At 54.4% G+C, this 16,366-nt stretch overlaps 1 protein-coding gene across 1 annotated transcript in view; it reads left to right on the top strand.

Annotated features, from left to right (window-relative positions):
- THBS2 (thrombospondin 2) overlaps window positions 13,506-16,366 on the top strand; it is a 29,341-nt gene continuing 26,480 nt past the window's right edge. The window contains exons 1-2 of the mRNA XM_018053486.1: window positions 13,506-13,678; window positions 16,252-16,326. Coding sequence (XP_017908975.1) covers window positions 16,275-16,326 — 52 coding nt within the window. The 5' untranslated portion in view covers window positions 13,506-13,678; window positions 16,252-16,274. The remainder of the gene's footprint in view (window positions 13,679-16,251; window positions 16,327-16,366) is intronic.

Below are 16,366 nucleotides of genomic sequence, written 5' to 3'. Positions count from 1 at the left end.
AAGAAAAAGAAAGAAAGAAAATGACATCAGATTACCTGTGGTCACAGAAGAGTCTCAGGGAGTGAGGGGTGGGGGGACCAGACGACGGTGGGCCAGAGGGACAGGTTCCATTTATACGAATAAGTACAGCATGGTGAGGAGAAGGCGATGGCCCCCCACTCCAGGACTCTTGCCTGGAAAATCCCATGGACGGAGGAGCCTGGAAGGCTGCAGTCCATGGGGTCGCTGAGGGTCGGACACAACTGAGTGACTTCACTTTCACTTTCCTGCATTGGAGAAGGAAATGGCACCCCACTCCAGTGTTCCTGCCTGGAGACTCCCAGGGGCGGGGGAGCCTGGTGGGCTGCCGCCTATGGGGTCTCGCAGAGTCGGACACGACTGACGCGACTCAGCAGCACAGCACGGTGACCGCAGCAACCCCACTGTCTTATGTACGTGAAAGTTCCTAAAGAAAGTGTGTCCTAAAATTTCTTATTACCGGGGAAGAAACATTTTGTTTTTAAATTTCCTTGAGATGATGGATACTGACTGAGCTTGCTGTGGTAATCATTTCCCAAAACATGTAAGTCAAGTCATTATGCTGGATGCTTGGGACTTATTCAGAGATGTATATCAACTATATCTCTACAAAATGGAAGATAAAAAGTAACTTGAAGCTTGAAGTATGCATGAGTATCTAATGAGGGTCGATTGTAATAAAAAGAAATAATAACAAAAACTATAACATTTAAAACACACCTACCGAGGAGGAACTGCATTAAAAATGAGCAGAAACACTGGGGATACCTCCTCTGACAAAATTTTAATATTGCACATTTGTGTATACTTTCCACTGTTGTTTCATAGAAAAGAATTCCTTTAAAACTGTGGAAAATGTGGTTTCTTTTACAAATGTTACTTGGCATTTTCAATCATTAACCTGCCATCAACTCAACAAATCACTTTTACTCAATGAATGTGCCACCAATGGTAACAAAAATAAATTTAAATACCAAAATTAAAAGCACTCTATCGGGAATCCTGCACATAGAAGTAGTTTTTTAAAAAATGGATCTTCTTACTTATTTCGGTTATGTAAGACAATAACAGAAGCTGTATTGCTATTGAGAATATTAACTTTTTATCATTACTTTCATAAGAAAGTAGTTTAGGTAGACAAATACTGAGATTCTTTTGAGGTCTTTCTATATAGAAAAATACATTTATATACTTAACATATAAGCAAGTTCTATGGTTTCTAAAAAAATTAAAAAGAATTCTATTTCTTCCTAAAGAGCTTAATGGGCTTCCCTTGGTGGCTTAGATGGTAAAGAGTCCCAGAGACTTTGGCTTAGGCCTTATCTTGGATGAATATTTTTTAAAAATTTAGTTTATTGAAATATACTTGACGTACAACGCTTTGTTATTTTCTGCAATACAGCAAAGCGATTCACTAACACATGCGTGTGCATCCTTTCTCACGCTCTTCTCCATTCTGTTTATCACAGGACGTTGAGCCTAGCTCCCTGTGCCATACGGTAAGGCCTTGCTGCTCCTCCATCATATCCATCACAGTTTCCACCGCCAGCCCCGCCCTCCCCTCGCCCCCCTGGGCGACCGCAGTCTAATCTCTAGCTCTGTTGAGTCCCTTTCTGTTTAAGAAGCAGAAAAGATCATTTGTGTCATGGTTTACATTTTGCATACAAGTGATATCATATGGTCTCTTCCATTAATATTTTACCAAATTCAATTTGGTAGAAGATGAGGAATTTAGTGAATTCAGTTCAGTCACTCAGTCGTGTCCGACGCTTTGCAACCCCATGGACTGCAGCATGCCAGGCCTCCCTGTCCATCACCAACTCCTGGAGTTTATTCAAACTCCTGTTCATCGAGTCGGTGATGCCATCCAACCATCTCATTCTCTGTCGTCCCATTCTCCTCCTGCCCTCAGTCTTTCCCAGCATCAGGGCCTTTTCCTGTGAGTCAGTTCTTCGCAACAGGTGACCAAAGTATTGAAGTTTTAGCTTCAACATCAGTCCTTCCAATGAATATTCAGGACTGATTTCCTTTAGGATGGACTGGTTGGATCTCCTTGCAGTCCAAGGAACACTCAACAGTCTCCTCCAACACCACAGTTCAAATGCATTAATTCTTCAGTGCTCAGCTTTCTTTATAGTCTCACATCCATACATGACCACTGGAAAAACCATAGCCTTGACTAGATGGACCTTTGTTGGCAAAGTAATGTCTCTGCTTTTGAATATGCTATTTTGGTTGGTCATAATTTTCCTTCCAAGGAGTAAGCGTCTTTTAATTTCATGGCTACAATCACCATCTGCAGTGATTTTGGAGGCCCCCAAAATAAAGTCTGACACTGTTTCCACTGTTTCCGCATCTATTTCCCATGAAGTGATGGGACCAGATGCCATGATCTTTGTTTTCTGAATGTTGAGCTTTAAGCCAACTTTTTCACTCTCCTCTTTCACTTTCATCAAGAGGCTTTTTAGCTCCTCTGCACTTTCTGCCATAAGGGTGGGGTCATCTGCATATCTGAGGTTACTGATATTTCTCCCAGCAATATTGATTCCAGCTTGTGTTTCTTCCAGTCCAGTGTTTCTCATGATGTACTCTGCACATAAGTTAAATAAGCAGGGTGACAATATACAACTTTGATGAACTCCTTTTCCTATTTGGAACCAGGCTGTTGCTCCATGTCCAGCTCTAACTGTTGCTTCTTGACCTGCATATAGGTTTCTCAAGAGGCAGGGCAGGTGGTCTGGTATTCCCATCTCTTTCAGAATTTTCCACACTTTATTGTGATCCACACAGTCAAAGGCTTTGGCATAGTCAATAAAGCAGAAATAGATGTTTCTCTGGAACTCTCTTGCTTTTTCCATGATCCAGCGGATGTTGGCAATTTGATCTCTGGTTCCTCTGCTTTTTCTAAACCCAGCTTGAACATCTGGAAGTTCACGGTTCACGTATTGCTGAAGCCTGGCTTGGAGAATTTTGAGCATTACTTTTCTAGCGTGTGAGAAGAGTGCAATTGTGCAGTAGTTGGAGCATTCTTTGTCATTGCCTTTCTTTGGGATTGGAATGAAAACTGACCTTTCCCAGTCCTGTGGCCACTGCTGAGTTTTCCAAATTTGCTGGCACATTGAGTGCAGCACTTTCACAGCATCATCTTTCGGGATTTCAAACAGCTCAACTGGGGTTCCATCAGCTCCACTAGCCTTGTTCGTAGTGATGCTTCCCAAGGCCCACCTGACTTCACATTTCAGGAAGTCTGGCCCTAGGTGAGTGATCACACCATCATGATTATCTGGGTTATGAAGATCTTTTCTGTACAGTTCTTCTGTGTATTCTTGCCACCTCTTCTTAATATCTTCTTCTGTTAGGTCCATACCATTTCGGTCCTTTATCGAGCCCATCTTTGCATGAAATGTTCCCTTAGTATCTCTAATTTTCTTGAAGAGATCTCTAGTCTTTCCCATTCTGTTGTTTGCCTCTATTTCTTTGCACTGATCGCTGAGGAAGGCTTTCTTCTCTCTCCCTGCTCTTCTCTGGACTCTGCATTCAGATGTTTATACCAGGCTTCCCTGTCCTTCACCATCTCCGGAACTTGCTCAGACTCATGTCCATTGAGTCGGTGATGCCATCCAGCCATCTCCTCTGGCGTCCCCTTCTCCTCCTGCCTCCGACCTCTCCTAGCATCAGGGTCTTTTCTAATCAGTCGGCTCTTCACATCAGTGGCCAAAGTGTTGGTGAGGATGTGGATGCGCAAGCCTTGTGCACTGTTGGTGGAAACATACAACGGTACAGCTACTACACAACCAGAGTGATGGTCCCTGGAAATTAAGAACAAAAGTACCGTATGATCCAGGAATATGGCTCAGTGGTAAAGAACTTGCCTGCCAATGCAGGAGACAGAGGTTCAGTCCCTGGGTCAGGGAGACCCCCTGGAGAAGGAAATGGCAACCCACTCCAGTCCTCTTGCCTGGGAAATCCCATGGACAGACAAGCTGGTGGGCTGCAGTCCATGGGGCCGCAGAGAGCCGGACACACGACTCAGTGACCGAGTGGGCATGCCGGCGTCCCACTCAGCATGGCTACGTCCTAGACAGAGCGATTTAGGCAAAAAGGAGAAACACAAGCCATCCGAATCAGAGAGGGAGGAGCCAAAGTGTCTCTGGAGATGGCACGATCCTACACGTGAAGAACCCTAAAGACTCCACATGTACACACAAAACGGTCGGAATTAATAAACAAATTTGGCATATTTCAGGCTGTAAAATCAACACACGTCAATCAACACACAAGTTAGTTGTGCTTTTATACACTAAATAAATTATTTGAAAAAGAAATTAAGAAAACAGTCTTAGTTGTAATAGACTCAAAAGTAAAAAGAATGAAAGTGAAACTGTATAGACAGGATTATGAGCATGTTTTGAAGATTCTGAGCGCTATCTTTAGATAAAAGCAGTAAATATCAGGAGGAATGCAAAGAAAACACTGAACTTTGAGTTAAATTGTGTCATCTTTATATGATGCTCTTATACCACAGAGCTGCTTTCCGTGTTGGAGAGCCCAAAATGTTGTTTTGTTTTTCTCATTTTTCCTTAGACTTCAGATCACCAGCTTCACTTCGAGTCAACAATTCCATTTAAAAGACGTGCATTTCTGACCTCAGGATCCTTCTCCCTATGCTAAGTGTTTTCTCAGATTTATAGAACCGTAAATTAATTAAGAACCTCTGCTGTGGACTTTGTTACTGCTCTTCTGAATGGAGAAAATAAGATACTTTATACAGATTTACAAGCAAAGAAAATTTCTATGTCTTTTTCTGTTTTCAATAGCTTCAAAAGTTGAACGTATGAAATTTACAAGATAAGACACAGTTTCAGGATGAAACATTTGAATGAAAAGGATTCCTTCTTACACTCCCTTAATAATACCAGGTCACTTGCTTCATTCTACTCACTGAAGGGTCAAGATGGTCCCTGAGGAGTCCATTCCAGACGTGTGCGTTTGTACCCAGCTCGTTACTAACCTGGACCTGTTGTGAAATTCCAAGGACTCCTTTGGCTTTCTCTCCTTTTGGTTTTTAATTTTTGTTCGTATTAGTTGTGACAGCTATTTTTTTGTGCCATCTGTCCATGGGGGAGCCCAGTCATTTGGCCCAACGTTGTTCTGTGAAGATGCTTTTGGCTGAGGGTAACATTCGAATCTGGAGGCTGAGTAAAGCAGGTTGCCCCCTCTAATGTGGTGGGCCCCACCCAATCAGCTGAAGGCCTGAATAGACCAAAAATGCTGACCCTCCCCTGGATATGAGGGAACTGTTCTTGCCTGACTGTCTTTGAACTGGGACACTGGCGTCCTGACCCCCCCTTTGGACTTGAGTGAAGCATCAGTTCTTCCAGGGCCCCCAGAAGGGAAATACACCCTCCCTTCTCCTGGCACCAGGCCTTTGGACAAGGACTGGACCTGAACGATCAGCTTTGTGGGGCCTCCAGTTGATGGCTGCAGAGCTTGCCAGCCTCCCTGATTGTGTGAGCCGGCTCCTTATAACCAATCTTTATACGTGTACAGCCTATTGGTTCTGTTTCTCCAGAGAGCTCTGACTAATACATGAGGTTTGCCAAAGACTTTTTGAAGTGACTCAAAGCTGAGTAGGAGATGAAGGCCCTGAGCCCTTCGTTCGAGGTCACACAGCTTAGGACGTCTTGTAAAATTTGTCCCTGTCATTCACTTGCAAGGGCATTGAAAAGAAAGAAGGCGCTGCTGACCTCTTTTCTGTGACTGCGCTTTGCAAAAGGCTGCCCTTGCCCAGTTCTGGGTGTCATGTTCGCATCTGCCACGCCAGCTGGGGTCTTTTATAACCACTGGATTCTTCCGCCCTTCCGGTCTGAATTCCACAGCGACAATGCAGACACGCACCGAGCGAGCGGCAGGCACAAGGCTGCGGGCCTGAAAATCTTCCTTTTTTGTCTCTCCGCTCCGATTCCTGCTCCTTAATTACAAAAGCATTGTGCAGACGTCAGTCAGATGAATCTGTTTGCGAAAACCCATGGCCACGTGTGCGCTCTCCCAGGATACCGCGCAGAGGGACTCAGCACGAAGTCTTTTCACCCAGAAAACATCTTGAGCAAAACGTCCCAGAGGTGAAGCAAATTCAGGGAAAACCCCGCAGAAACACCATGCCGACAGAATGCTCTCCGCTCACCACGGGTGTGGATGGCCCAGGGCGACTGCCACGGTTGCGTCCATCTGGGGCCCTACGGGCCGGGATACCCTGGTTTCCTGTGTATCGTGGATCAGAGCTCCGATGTGTTTAGGGCTTAAGAGAAACAAAAGCCCTAGCTGTCTGCGTGGAGTTGCTCGACTTCAGTGTGTGTGTGAGATCCTTATTGGGACAATCGAGGTGGATGCTTCCTCCTCGAGGCTCTACTGTGGGTGGAGGCTGGTCTTCGGCATTGAGATCCGGGGACCTGATGGGTGGGTTGGGCCCAGCTGGTGTTGGAGGTTCTGTGTGGAACAGAGCCAGCTGCAGCCACCTTCCAGGGGCCCCTCAGTAGATACCTGGTGTCCCGTGTGGAACCGGAGACGATGCTCCCTCCGGGCCCTGGAGTGGACCAGTTCCCACTGCCCTGGGGAAGAGGAGCCCCCTTACTGACGCCCAGTGTGCTTCCTGGCCCCGTTGTAGAGATGCCCCCAGACTGCCTTCTGTTCCTTACCCCTCCCTCTCTGCCTTCTGTTCCTTACCCCTCCTTCCCTGCTTTATCACAGTCCAAATATGCACCCGCCTGTCAGGGCGGCCGAACGTCCCGGGATCTTGCTGGAACTTTGGTTCCTCATTGAACACCTTCTGGTCCTGACCATGGACTGATCTGGAGCCTGGGCTGGGAACATGTTGCTGATGGAGGGTTTCTGAGGCAAAAGCAGCCTTCACATCACTTTAGATTCTTCCCATTGCCCAGCAGCACAGGCTGAGACTTGGTTTTCAGGCTGCGGTCGAGTCTCCGCAGGGCTGAGCAAGGAATTCTGTGGGAAGAGTTCCTTTGAAGGCCTCTGTCCCTTCAGGTCTCAGCTTCACACCTAGAATATTCCCAGAGACTGGTCTGGTCCAGGCACATGGCATTTATTGACGTTAACTGTCGACTTGGCAAACGAACAAGACGCTCATCAGTGAACTTCTGCGGGGTAATCGGAAGTCCCCTGAGGGATAAGGGGAGGAGCAGCGGAGTGTGGATGGAGCCGCCAGGGGAGCTCCCATCCCTCCTGCAGCCACGGCCCCCTTCGGCCAACCCCCTGGGGCCCTTCCCCCAGGCTGGGGTCACAGCCCTGCTGGCCGGAGGCCAACCCCCTGCTAACTCCCGGAGATCACAGGCCAGGGGGAGAGACACATGCTCCAGGAATCCGAAGATAAGCTTGAGTGAATGGGGTCCTGAGAGATGTGGGACTCGGGTCAGGCCAGGCAGCTGGCGGGAGGTCTCGGTCAGCCGGGCAGGAGGAGAACTGGGAGCTGAGGTCCGAGCTCCTCCAGTGGAAAGAACCAGCCATCGGGCAGCCAACAGGAAGGGGTTTTGCAGAAAGGGCAGCAAGTTCAAGGTCCCTAAAAAGAGCACTTGGGGCACAGGGGGAGGGGGGCCCAGAGGGTGTGGGAGGGGGAGGGGCAGCAAGGACTTGGGGAGGAGGTGGGGGGGTGTCTGCTGTGTCCCTGTGGTCACTCTAGGGGCTGGCAACGGCGGGTGCGGCATGGAGGTCAGGGTGCGGCTGACCCTGTGGGCCGCTAACTAGGGCTTCCCAGGGGGTGCTCGTGGTAAAGAACCTGCCGGCCAGTGCAGGAGATGGAAGAGATGTGGGTTCAATTCCTGGGTCAGGAAGACCCCCTGGAGGAGGGCATGGCAACCCACTCCAGGATTCTTGCCTGGAGAATGCCCTGGACAGAGGAGTCTGGTGGGCTGCAGTCCCTGGGGTCACAAAGAGTCAGACACGACTGAAGCGGCTCAGCACACAGGCGGCTGACAGCCATCTCGCGTTTGGGGGCACCCAGCACTCCCTGAGCCGTCCCGGGCTCACAGGCTCCCTGGAGAAGGGGCTCCCCGCCTCTCACTTCACTGTCACGCAGGCCATGCGGAAGGCTGGCTCCTGGGGGCCGGCGAGGCCTTGGGGGCTGGGAGCCCACGTCCCAGGCTCCAGCAGAGGCCGGAGGAGGGGGCGGGACAGACCAGGAGAGCCGGGCCTCGGCGGGCGCAGAGGCTGGGCAGGAGTTCACACGGTCAGGGTGACTCACGGCCTCGGCCTGAGAGGACAGGCTGTCCTGCACGGCGCGGGTGAGAAAGGTGGAGAGCCGGCGCCTCCGCCATGGACGTGGGTTTACCTCCGATGTGAGCTTGAATGGAAGTCAGAGGGCGGGAGGCTGAAGCCAGATGGGGCGGGGCCTGGCTGGGGAGAGGCGGAACCCCGAAGGGAATGAGTGAGGCCAGGAGGCCAGCCTGGAGGAGGCCCCACACCAGGAGCTGATGTCAGCTGTGGGGGTGCAGGACACGGCGGAGGGGAGCGGCCGGCACCCCCAGCCGAGGCGCTCCCACTGCTGGCGCCAGGTCCCTGCGACCCCGTGGTCTCCATGGGAACAGGAGTCTGCAGCCCGGGGGCCTCGGCCGTTCCCAAGAGCAGGGAAAGCGCAGAGACGCGAGTTCCTAGGCACACCCCCGCCCAGCTGAGCAGGGGCCTCTGGGGTCACTGGGGTCGCTGGGCCCTCCGGCCTGGACCCGCAGAGCCGTGTCTCGCTCCCAAGCACCCCCTGAGTGTGGGGGATCTAGAGAGGGCCCTCGTTTCACCCGCTGATGTCGGCAGGGCACAGAGCCCCTGGGCGTTCTGACCCAGCGGGCTCTGTGACTGCGTCCGTTTCGCACGGGAGGGAGCTGGGGCCCGGGAGGGTCCCGGCTGGAGCCGGACTTCCCCTTCCGGACGGCCCCATCACTCCCCCTAGCATCTGCAGGCCTCGCTCCGGGCGCACGCCGCCCCCAGCCCGGCCCCCAGCGTTGCTGTGCGGCTACTCCGTCCCCGCCAGAACTGGAAATAACCCGCGACCTCATCCTGCCTGGCCTCCGTCCACAGGAGCTGTTTAAAGGAGTCTTCTCCTCCCGCGACCAGCCCGGGCGCCCTTGAGTCGGAGTCGCATCTGCAGTTTCCCCTCCGCTGTCGGTCAGGGCAGAGCGAGTTCCCGGAACCCTCCGCCCACAGCGGGTGAGAAAGCCCGGCGGCGGGCGGAGGCTGAGAGCAAACAGATGTGGCCGCTTCCCATCCAGCGCTCCCAGCGCCTGCCCGGGCGGCCCTGCGCCCCGACGGCGCAGCCGCCCTCACCTCCACTCCCCAAGGACACAGCGCTGCGCGGGGCGGTGCTGAGCAGATGGGGACGGTCCCGGGCGCCCTCACCTCCCCCTTGGGAGGTGGGGTGGGGGCTCTGTGAAGACAGGGATGGTCCGTGGGCTGCCCTCACCTCCCCTTGGGATGGGGGGTGGTGCTGTGAAGACGGGGCGGGTCCCTGGACGCCCTCACTTCCCTCTGGAGGGGGTGCTCTGTGAACACGGGGAGGGTCCCCCCGGGCGCCCTCACCTCCACCCCCCAGGGACACAGAGCGTGGTTGGGGGTGCTGTGTGAAGATGGGGCGGGTTCCGGGCGCCCTCACTTCCTCCTGGGATGGGGGGGGGGTGGGTTCTGTGAACAGGGGAGGGTCCCGGGCGTCCTCACCTCGCCCCACCAGGGACACAGAGCCGGGGTGGAGGGGAGTGCGGGGTTGGGGGGTGGCGAGACTCCCCAGGGCCCGCACGGGGCTGACCCTCCTCAATCCCATCCAAACCTCGCTGGCTCAGGATTTTCGTGTTGGCTCCTCCTAAGCCGTGGGTCCACCCTTTAGCTCAGAAGGTTCTCATGAGCGTCCAGAGCCCGGGCTCAGAGCAGACCCTGTTCCCAGGCCGTGGGCCCGTGGGTGCCGGAAACTCCTCGCCTTTCTGGTGAATCCCCTGCTGTGTCTCCCTGCGTGCGTGCCGGCGGGTCAACGCTCAGGTGTTTACTATGAATGGAAGTGACTGCCCAACAGGCAGCTGCCAGGAGTGATCTGGAATCTCAACCCCATTTCCCTGGCGCGTAAACCCTAAGTTAGCTCCAGAGACAGGAAGACACCCTTTCCCCAGGCTTCTCAGCACCTGGAGCCACTGGCCTTGGCCCCTCGACTGTTTGCTCCTTCCATTCTGCCTGTCCTTCCCCTCCTGCTCAGGGGCCAGATCTATCTACAGTCCGCCGTCTGGAACTGGACACCTGCCTGAGGGGCGGGCTGGAGCCTGCACTGCCCTGGGCACTTCTGGGAGCCCAGCCCAGCCCAGCTGCCAGGATGCTCTAAACCAGCTGACTTTGACTCTGCTAAGGAACCTGCCTGGACCCCTCTGTCCTCTGTCCCAGAGCCCCTGATTCCCAGCCAGGCACAGCCGCCTCCGGGCTGATGCTGTCCCCAGCCAGGCATGGTCACTGGCCAGTCACTGGCAGGTCCTGCCGCCGCCGACACAGCTGGCCTCACTGCGCTCTCCCTGGGCTCCCGAACGGCTGTGAACACGGAAGTTTCTGGAGCCTGGTGGGCCATGCATTGGTCTCCTGGGGTTGCTGTAAGGAAGGGCCACACACGGGGCCTGAGACAGCCCAGGTGAATTCTCTTCTCGCACCGTCTTGCCCCTCTGGAGGCTCTAGGGGCGGCTCCTCCTGCAGCTGTGTGACCTTGGGGGCCCCTAGGCTGCTGGCTGCACCCCTCCCCTTGCCACCTCTAACCTCCCAGGGTGTCCTGTGCCCTGGTGGTCCTCTTACTAGGAGGACACGGGTCCCTGGACTTAGGTCGCCCTCCCCCAGTACAGCCTCACCTGCAGAGACCGGTCTCGGAACAGGGCCGAGCTCACCAGTTCCAGGTGGCCGGGCGCTGGGGATGTGACGCCCCCCCCAGCGGGCAGGCTCCGGGCTACGCTGGCCTTTGCTTCTTCCTTCCAGCAGGCTCACCCTATTCCTCATCCCTGAAGCTGACACCTGCTCCAGGCTCTGCCCTGTGTGACCTGGCCTTGCTTTGCGGTTCCGGGTCACATGTCCCTCTGTCCTGGGGTGGGTGGCCCCCTGGACATCCTGTGCCCACCCCTGCCTCTGGTCCCCTTTTCCCTGCAGGAGAGCTGCCCAGCCCAGCCCCAGCAGGGCCTCAAGCATTCCTGCCATCTGTCACCTCCTGTCACCTCCCTGCCCCAGAAGGGCTGACCGCTCCTTCAATTCTGCTCACCTGGGCCTTTCCTGGGACACCCCCGACCTCAGATGCCCGCCCCAGAGGCCAAGATCCAGTCACGCATGTCCTGTCTCCTCAAGAAGCCTCCCCCGTGGAAGGAACATCTCCCTGGGGCCCCAGCAGGGCGGCCCTCTGACCGGTCCTGGGTGTGGTCTGTTCTCGTCGGCCCGGTGCTCCTGAGACGCTCGGCACAGCAGCACTTTCCGTCCCGACGCTGGTGGGTGGGAGGCTGCCAGTGGCTGAGCAGCGGAGTTGTTGTGGAGTTGCTCAGTTGTGTCCAACTCTGTGCAACCGCAGGGACTGGAGCCCACCCGGCTCCACTGTCCGTGGGATTCCCCAGGCAAGAATGCTGGCGTGGGCTGCCATTTCCTCCTCCAGGGCACCTTTCTCACCCAAGGATGGAAGCTGCGTCTCCTGAGTCTCCTGCATGGTGGGTGGATTCTTTACGGCTGAGCCACCAGGGAAGCCTGACTAGATGGTACCTTCTGCCAGCAAGTGGGGTGTGAGGGCCAGAGGCCAACTTCTGGCCAAGGAAAAGCCAAACTGTGAGCAAAGTCAGGTCAACTGGCAACTCAACTGCTAGTCACTAAGAAGTCTTGAAGGAAACTGGGTTGGACGTTCTTCTCTGGAGTTTGCAATAACGTCAGCTTAGTCACATCATGCTCGGAATTTTAAACCTAAAGCACGTGACCGTGCCACCCGTCAGCTGGCCCCGAGTAAGACATTGTGCCTTGAGCAGGATGGTCAAAACCCGCCTGCAGTGCAGGAGACCCGGGTTCGATCCCTGGGTTGGGAAGATCCTCTGGAGAATCCCATGGACAGAGGAGCCTGGTGGGCTACAGTCCACTCCCAAAGAGTCCACTTGCAAAGAGTCGGACATGCCTCTCTCTCTCTCTCTCTCTCTCACACACACACACACACACACACACACACACACACACGTTCTTTGAGTCAAGTTTCTTCTTTCTCTGCACATCAGAAATTCACATTGTCTACCTGGTAATAAGTGAACAGTTGCCTTAGACAAATGCTTTCAGAAACTACCAGCAGTGAGCAAGGTAACAAATGCTGCCTGCTCAGTCACAAGCCCCCCCGCCCCTCTCCGCCCTCCATACCCTGTGGATGCCGAGCTGGACCTCGGCAGGGCTAGACTGCGTGCGCCTGTGGCCCCTCAGTGACCCCCACCCAGCAAGGATCCAGGTGGAGAAGCAGGTTCCTCGGCAACGTTACCGCTCAGATTCCAAGGTGGCTCACAGCAAACCCCTTCTAACGCCTTTCAGTTGAGACTTCACTTGCCCACGGCTCTGCCCTGCCCACCATGGCCCGGCGCCTTGGGTGCCATCTGCCAGCCTGTGCAGGGGACCATTCCTCTGTGCAAGGCCCAGCCTGGCATTTGGGGATGCCTCATCCCCCCGCACCGTCCACTCTCTCCTCTGCCTATGGTCCAGCCTGCCTGGGGGACGTGTGCACTCTGGTGAGGGGCAGGGGGCCCACTGCTGCCTGCTATTCTTACTTCCAGAGGCTTCCCCCTGTGTAATCCACCCTCGGGGCTGTCGCTAAGTGAGGCTGTGGAAGCTAATTACAGGTTGTTCTTCCTACCGGGAAAGTCTGCGGGAGGTTCTCGGTCCCACGCGGAGTGTCCCCAGGGAGCGGCCACCCTGTGGGGTCCAGGCTGGGCATGAAGCGGGATTTGGATGTAAATAAATTCACCGGATCCTGTTTCTCAGTCATCCAGCTGATACACTGACGCCCCTTTAGATTAAACATCACACTTTCTGCACGTGATACATGAGTTCATCCGTACAGCTTCGTCGATACATATACTGACCCTTTCCACCCACCGGTTCTTTTGCTTTCTGATGATGGCCTTTTCCTCGGTTGAGAGAGACCGTGCTCACTTTGCGTAACGCGAACCAGATTGGAAGCCTGGCACTCGCACTCTCTCTCTCCAGCAAGAAGGAGCGCTCCAGCCAGTCTGGCTGGTTTTATTTATAGCATTGTATTTCCTGAGAGAAGGCAGGAAAAGTCCGTCTTCCCCGGCTCCTGCGGCCCCTCCCCCGTGATCCCCCAGCTGCGGCCAGAGCAGGGGCGGGCCGCACGGGCGGGGGCGGAGGGGGCCGGACCGGACCGGCGCCAGGTGCCCCAGCAAATGCGGGATCAGAGGAGGAATTATGTCATCCCGCCGCGGAACGAGTCCAGCGCTTCCGCGTGCATCTGACTGCCGGCCGCACGGACTCCGCGCATATAAGGCGCGGCCGCGGCCCGCCGCGGATCCAAGCCCAGCTCCTCTGCAGAGCGGGGTTGGGTCTCCTCCTGCGGCCCTTCATCCCTCGCCGACCCCCTCCCGGCTCTGAGCCAGTCATTCCTGCAGGGTTTCCACGCCAGGTAAGAGCGGCTTCTCCACTGACCAAATCGTTGCACTGTAGTTTAACTTTTCAGAAAAGTCTTTTTTTTTTTTTTAATTTTATTATCAGAGGGGAGAAGGAGAAAGTGCAAACTAGTTTTGAAGTAGGGAGGGAGCTTGCCTGTTGGTACCTAAGCAGAAACAGGTCTTCACTCGGCCTCCTGCTGCTCAGTGGCAGAACGGGGGCTGGTGAGCTCCCTTTGGCATCTTTTCTGCACGAAGGATGCTGTGATCCTGCCCGGATTGCCCATCGCCTGAGGACCCCTGGGGCTTTCGTGAAGGTACCTGCCTGGAATCCTGGGCAGAGGCTTCCGTTTCAGCCACTGAATAGGATGCTTCCATAAAGTCTGTTACTGGGGGGCGGTCGTGAGGAAGAAACTAGAAGTTGTTCCTGAGGATGTGAAAAGATGAAGATAAGTTATAAAGACGCATGCTAAACAGTTTTCATAGCTGAAAAGTGTTTCTGAAAGTTTTAAATGAATGGTGTTTAGTAAGTGAAGGGCAGTGAAGACTGCCCTGACTGCCCAGGGACTCCAGCTGCTCTTACAAGTTTGGGGGATAATTTGCAGATGAAAAGGCAGCGGGAATTGGCAAATTAGCCTGACTTCTGTGAAGTCGGGGCGGGGGTGGGGGGGCGGGGGAGGCGGGCGGGCGGCGGGGGGGCGGTCAGGCTTCTTCGCAGGGGGAGGCTGAGGACAGTGAGGGGCTCTGTTGAATCACCTCGTTCTTGACCATTGGAAGGTCGTCTTTCTCAGTAAAGTTTGCGCTGATTGCTGATATAAGAATTGTAAAAGTCTTTGCAGATCTTCGTGAAAGTTCTAATGTAATTAGGTGTAACGACATCCCGACTATAACCATAGCCCTGTGTGAAGCGAGGTGTGCCGCGTGGGCGCGTGTGTCCCTGCAGCGTGTCCTACGATAGCCTATGTGTTGCCTTTTAACAACACCGGGCGAGAGAGGCTGGAGCCCCCGCTGCGCCCCTGGTGGTTTCTTTCCTGCCGGGCGACCCCCGAGGCGGGATGGGCCCCGGCCCGTGGGGCAGACGTCTGCCTCAGCGCCAGAGGGTTTGCTTTTGTTCCTGACAGAGCTCCGTGTGCGTCCTCGGGGCTGACGGGGAGCTGAGCCCCCGGGACGTGGGACGCTGTAGTTCGGACGGAGCTTGCTGCGGGAGCGGTGGTCCCGCGGTCCGCCTGTGCGGGACGGAGGGCCCGCCCGCCCCCGCTTGCGCTGAGATCGCGTGCGCGGGACTCACGGAGTGGCAGTGCTGAGTCCCCGAGGAGGGCTCACCGCGGGACGCAGTCCTCGGAAGAGTCCTGCTAACGGCAGCCTTTCCGTCTCTCCTACTGGGCTGCTTCAGAAGTCTTTACAAACACTGACTTGCTCGGCGGCTCATTTCCCACACTCAGCCTGTGAGTGGCTGGTTTAAACGCCCGGTCCTCATTCCACAGGAGGGGCGCCTGAGACCGGAGGACTCAGGGACGCTTCCCCAGCCAGCACGGTGATGCCGGCCCCGCAGCTCTGCGGGAGCCTTGCCCGCGGGGCCCGCCCAACGCCTGGGGGGTGCGGGCTGAGCACAGCCAAGCCCTGCGCTTGTTGTGAAGGCAGGTGTCTGCAGCCTGCGGGACGGGAGAGTCCTGCTTGGAGCCCGCTCCGCAGGCAACGGTCCCCCTCTCGGGGAAAGCCGCTCCTTCTGGAGAGGCTCCTCCAGGGATTTCTTTCTCACTAAGAAGCTCAGGACCCCTGAAGCCCTAAACAAGGAGGGTAGGGGTCTCAGATGGGCTGCACCTCTGCGGAACGCAGTGTTGCTGGAAGGGCCCTGAAGCCCCTGCTCAGGGGAGGCGAGGAGGCTGAGGCCCAGACGCGGGGACGCTGAGCAGGGGTTAACCCTGGAGCGGGCTCCCGGCCAGGCTCTGACTTCTGGGCCAGTGTCTGCTGAGCCTGCCAACTGAGAATCCTGAAGAATGGAAAAACAGGCCTCAAGAAAATAGAAAAGCAAAGCAAAAATGATTACTAAGTAGAAGGCTATTTTCTTAGCAGTTATGATCCAGCAAACTAGGGTTACTTCTAACTCATACATAGTTACCATTTATTCTCTTTAATTAAATCAGGTGCAACTTTTTTTGGCTATTTATGAAAAATATCTTTGTGGGCCATTTTCCCCAGGCTGATATTTTTCTAAATTCGAACTTCCTGGGTTTATGTTCTGGCTCTGGGCAAGCGCTTCACATGTTTGAGCCTCCACTTACCCATCTGCAAAATGGCCATGATAATGATTGTATCTGTCTCCTAGGTCATTATGAGGATTAAATACTATGAATGCTTAGGACATCATTAGTACAGTGCTTGTTGACAAATGCTAGTCCAATGAACACCAACTTTAGTTAGAAAAACTCATTTGAAAAGCATATTTTCTATCTAGCTTTGCCCACAAATCCATTTGTTTTTTATTTTTATACACAAACTGTTTTAAAATGATCATATGAGTAAAACTTCCAATCCAAATTAGAAGCTGTGGTTATGTTTTCTTAAGTAACAGGGTCTGATTTATCTGCAGGGGTTTGGCTGGGAAGACACAGAATGCTGCGGCCACTGCTGCTGCTGGCCCTGTGGGCCTGGTCCAGCGCTCAAGGTGAGTGTGGACCCCCGGGTGACCTGGTCCAGCGCTCAGG

The sequence above is a fragment of the Capra hircus genome, chromosome 9 (genome assembly GCF_001704415.2).
Source record: "Capra hircus breed San Clemente chromosome 9, ASM170441v1, whole genome shotgun sequence".
Classification (NCBI taxonomy): domain Eukaryota; kingdom Metazoa; phylum Chordata; class Mammalia; order Artiodactyla; family Bovidae; genus Capra; species Capra hircus.
This window is presented reverse-complemented; position numbering and strand designations above follow the sequence as displayed.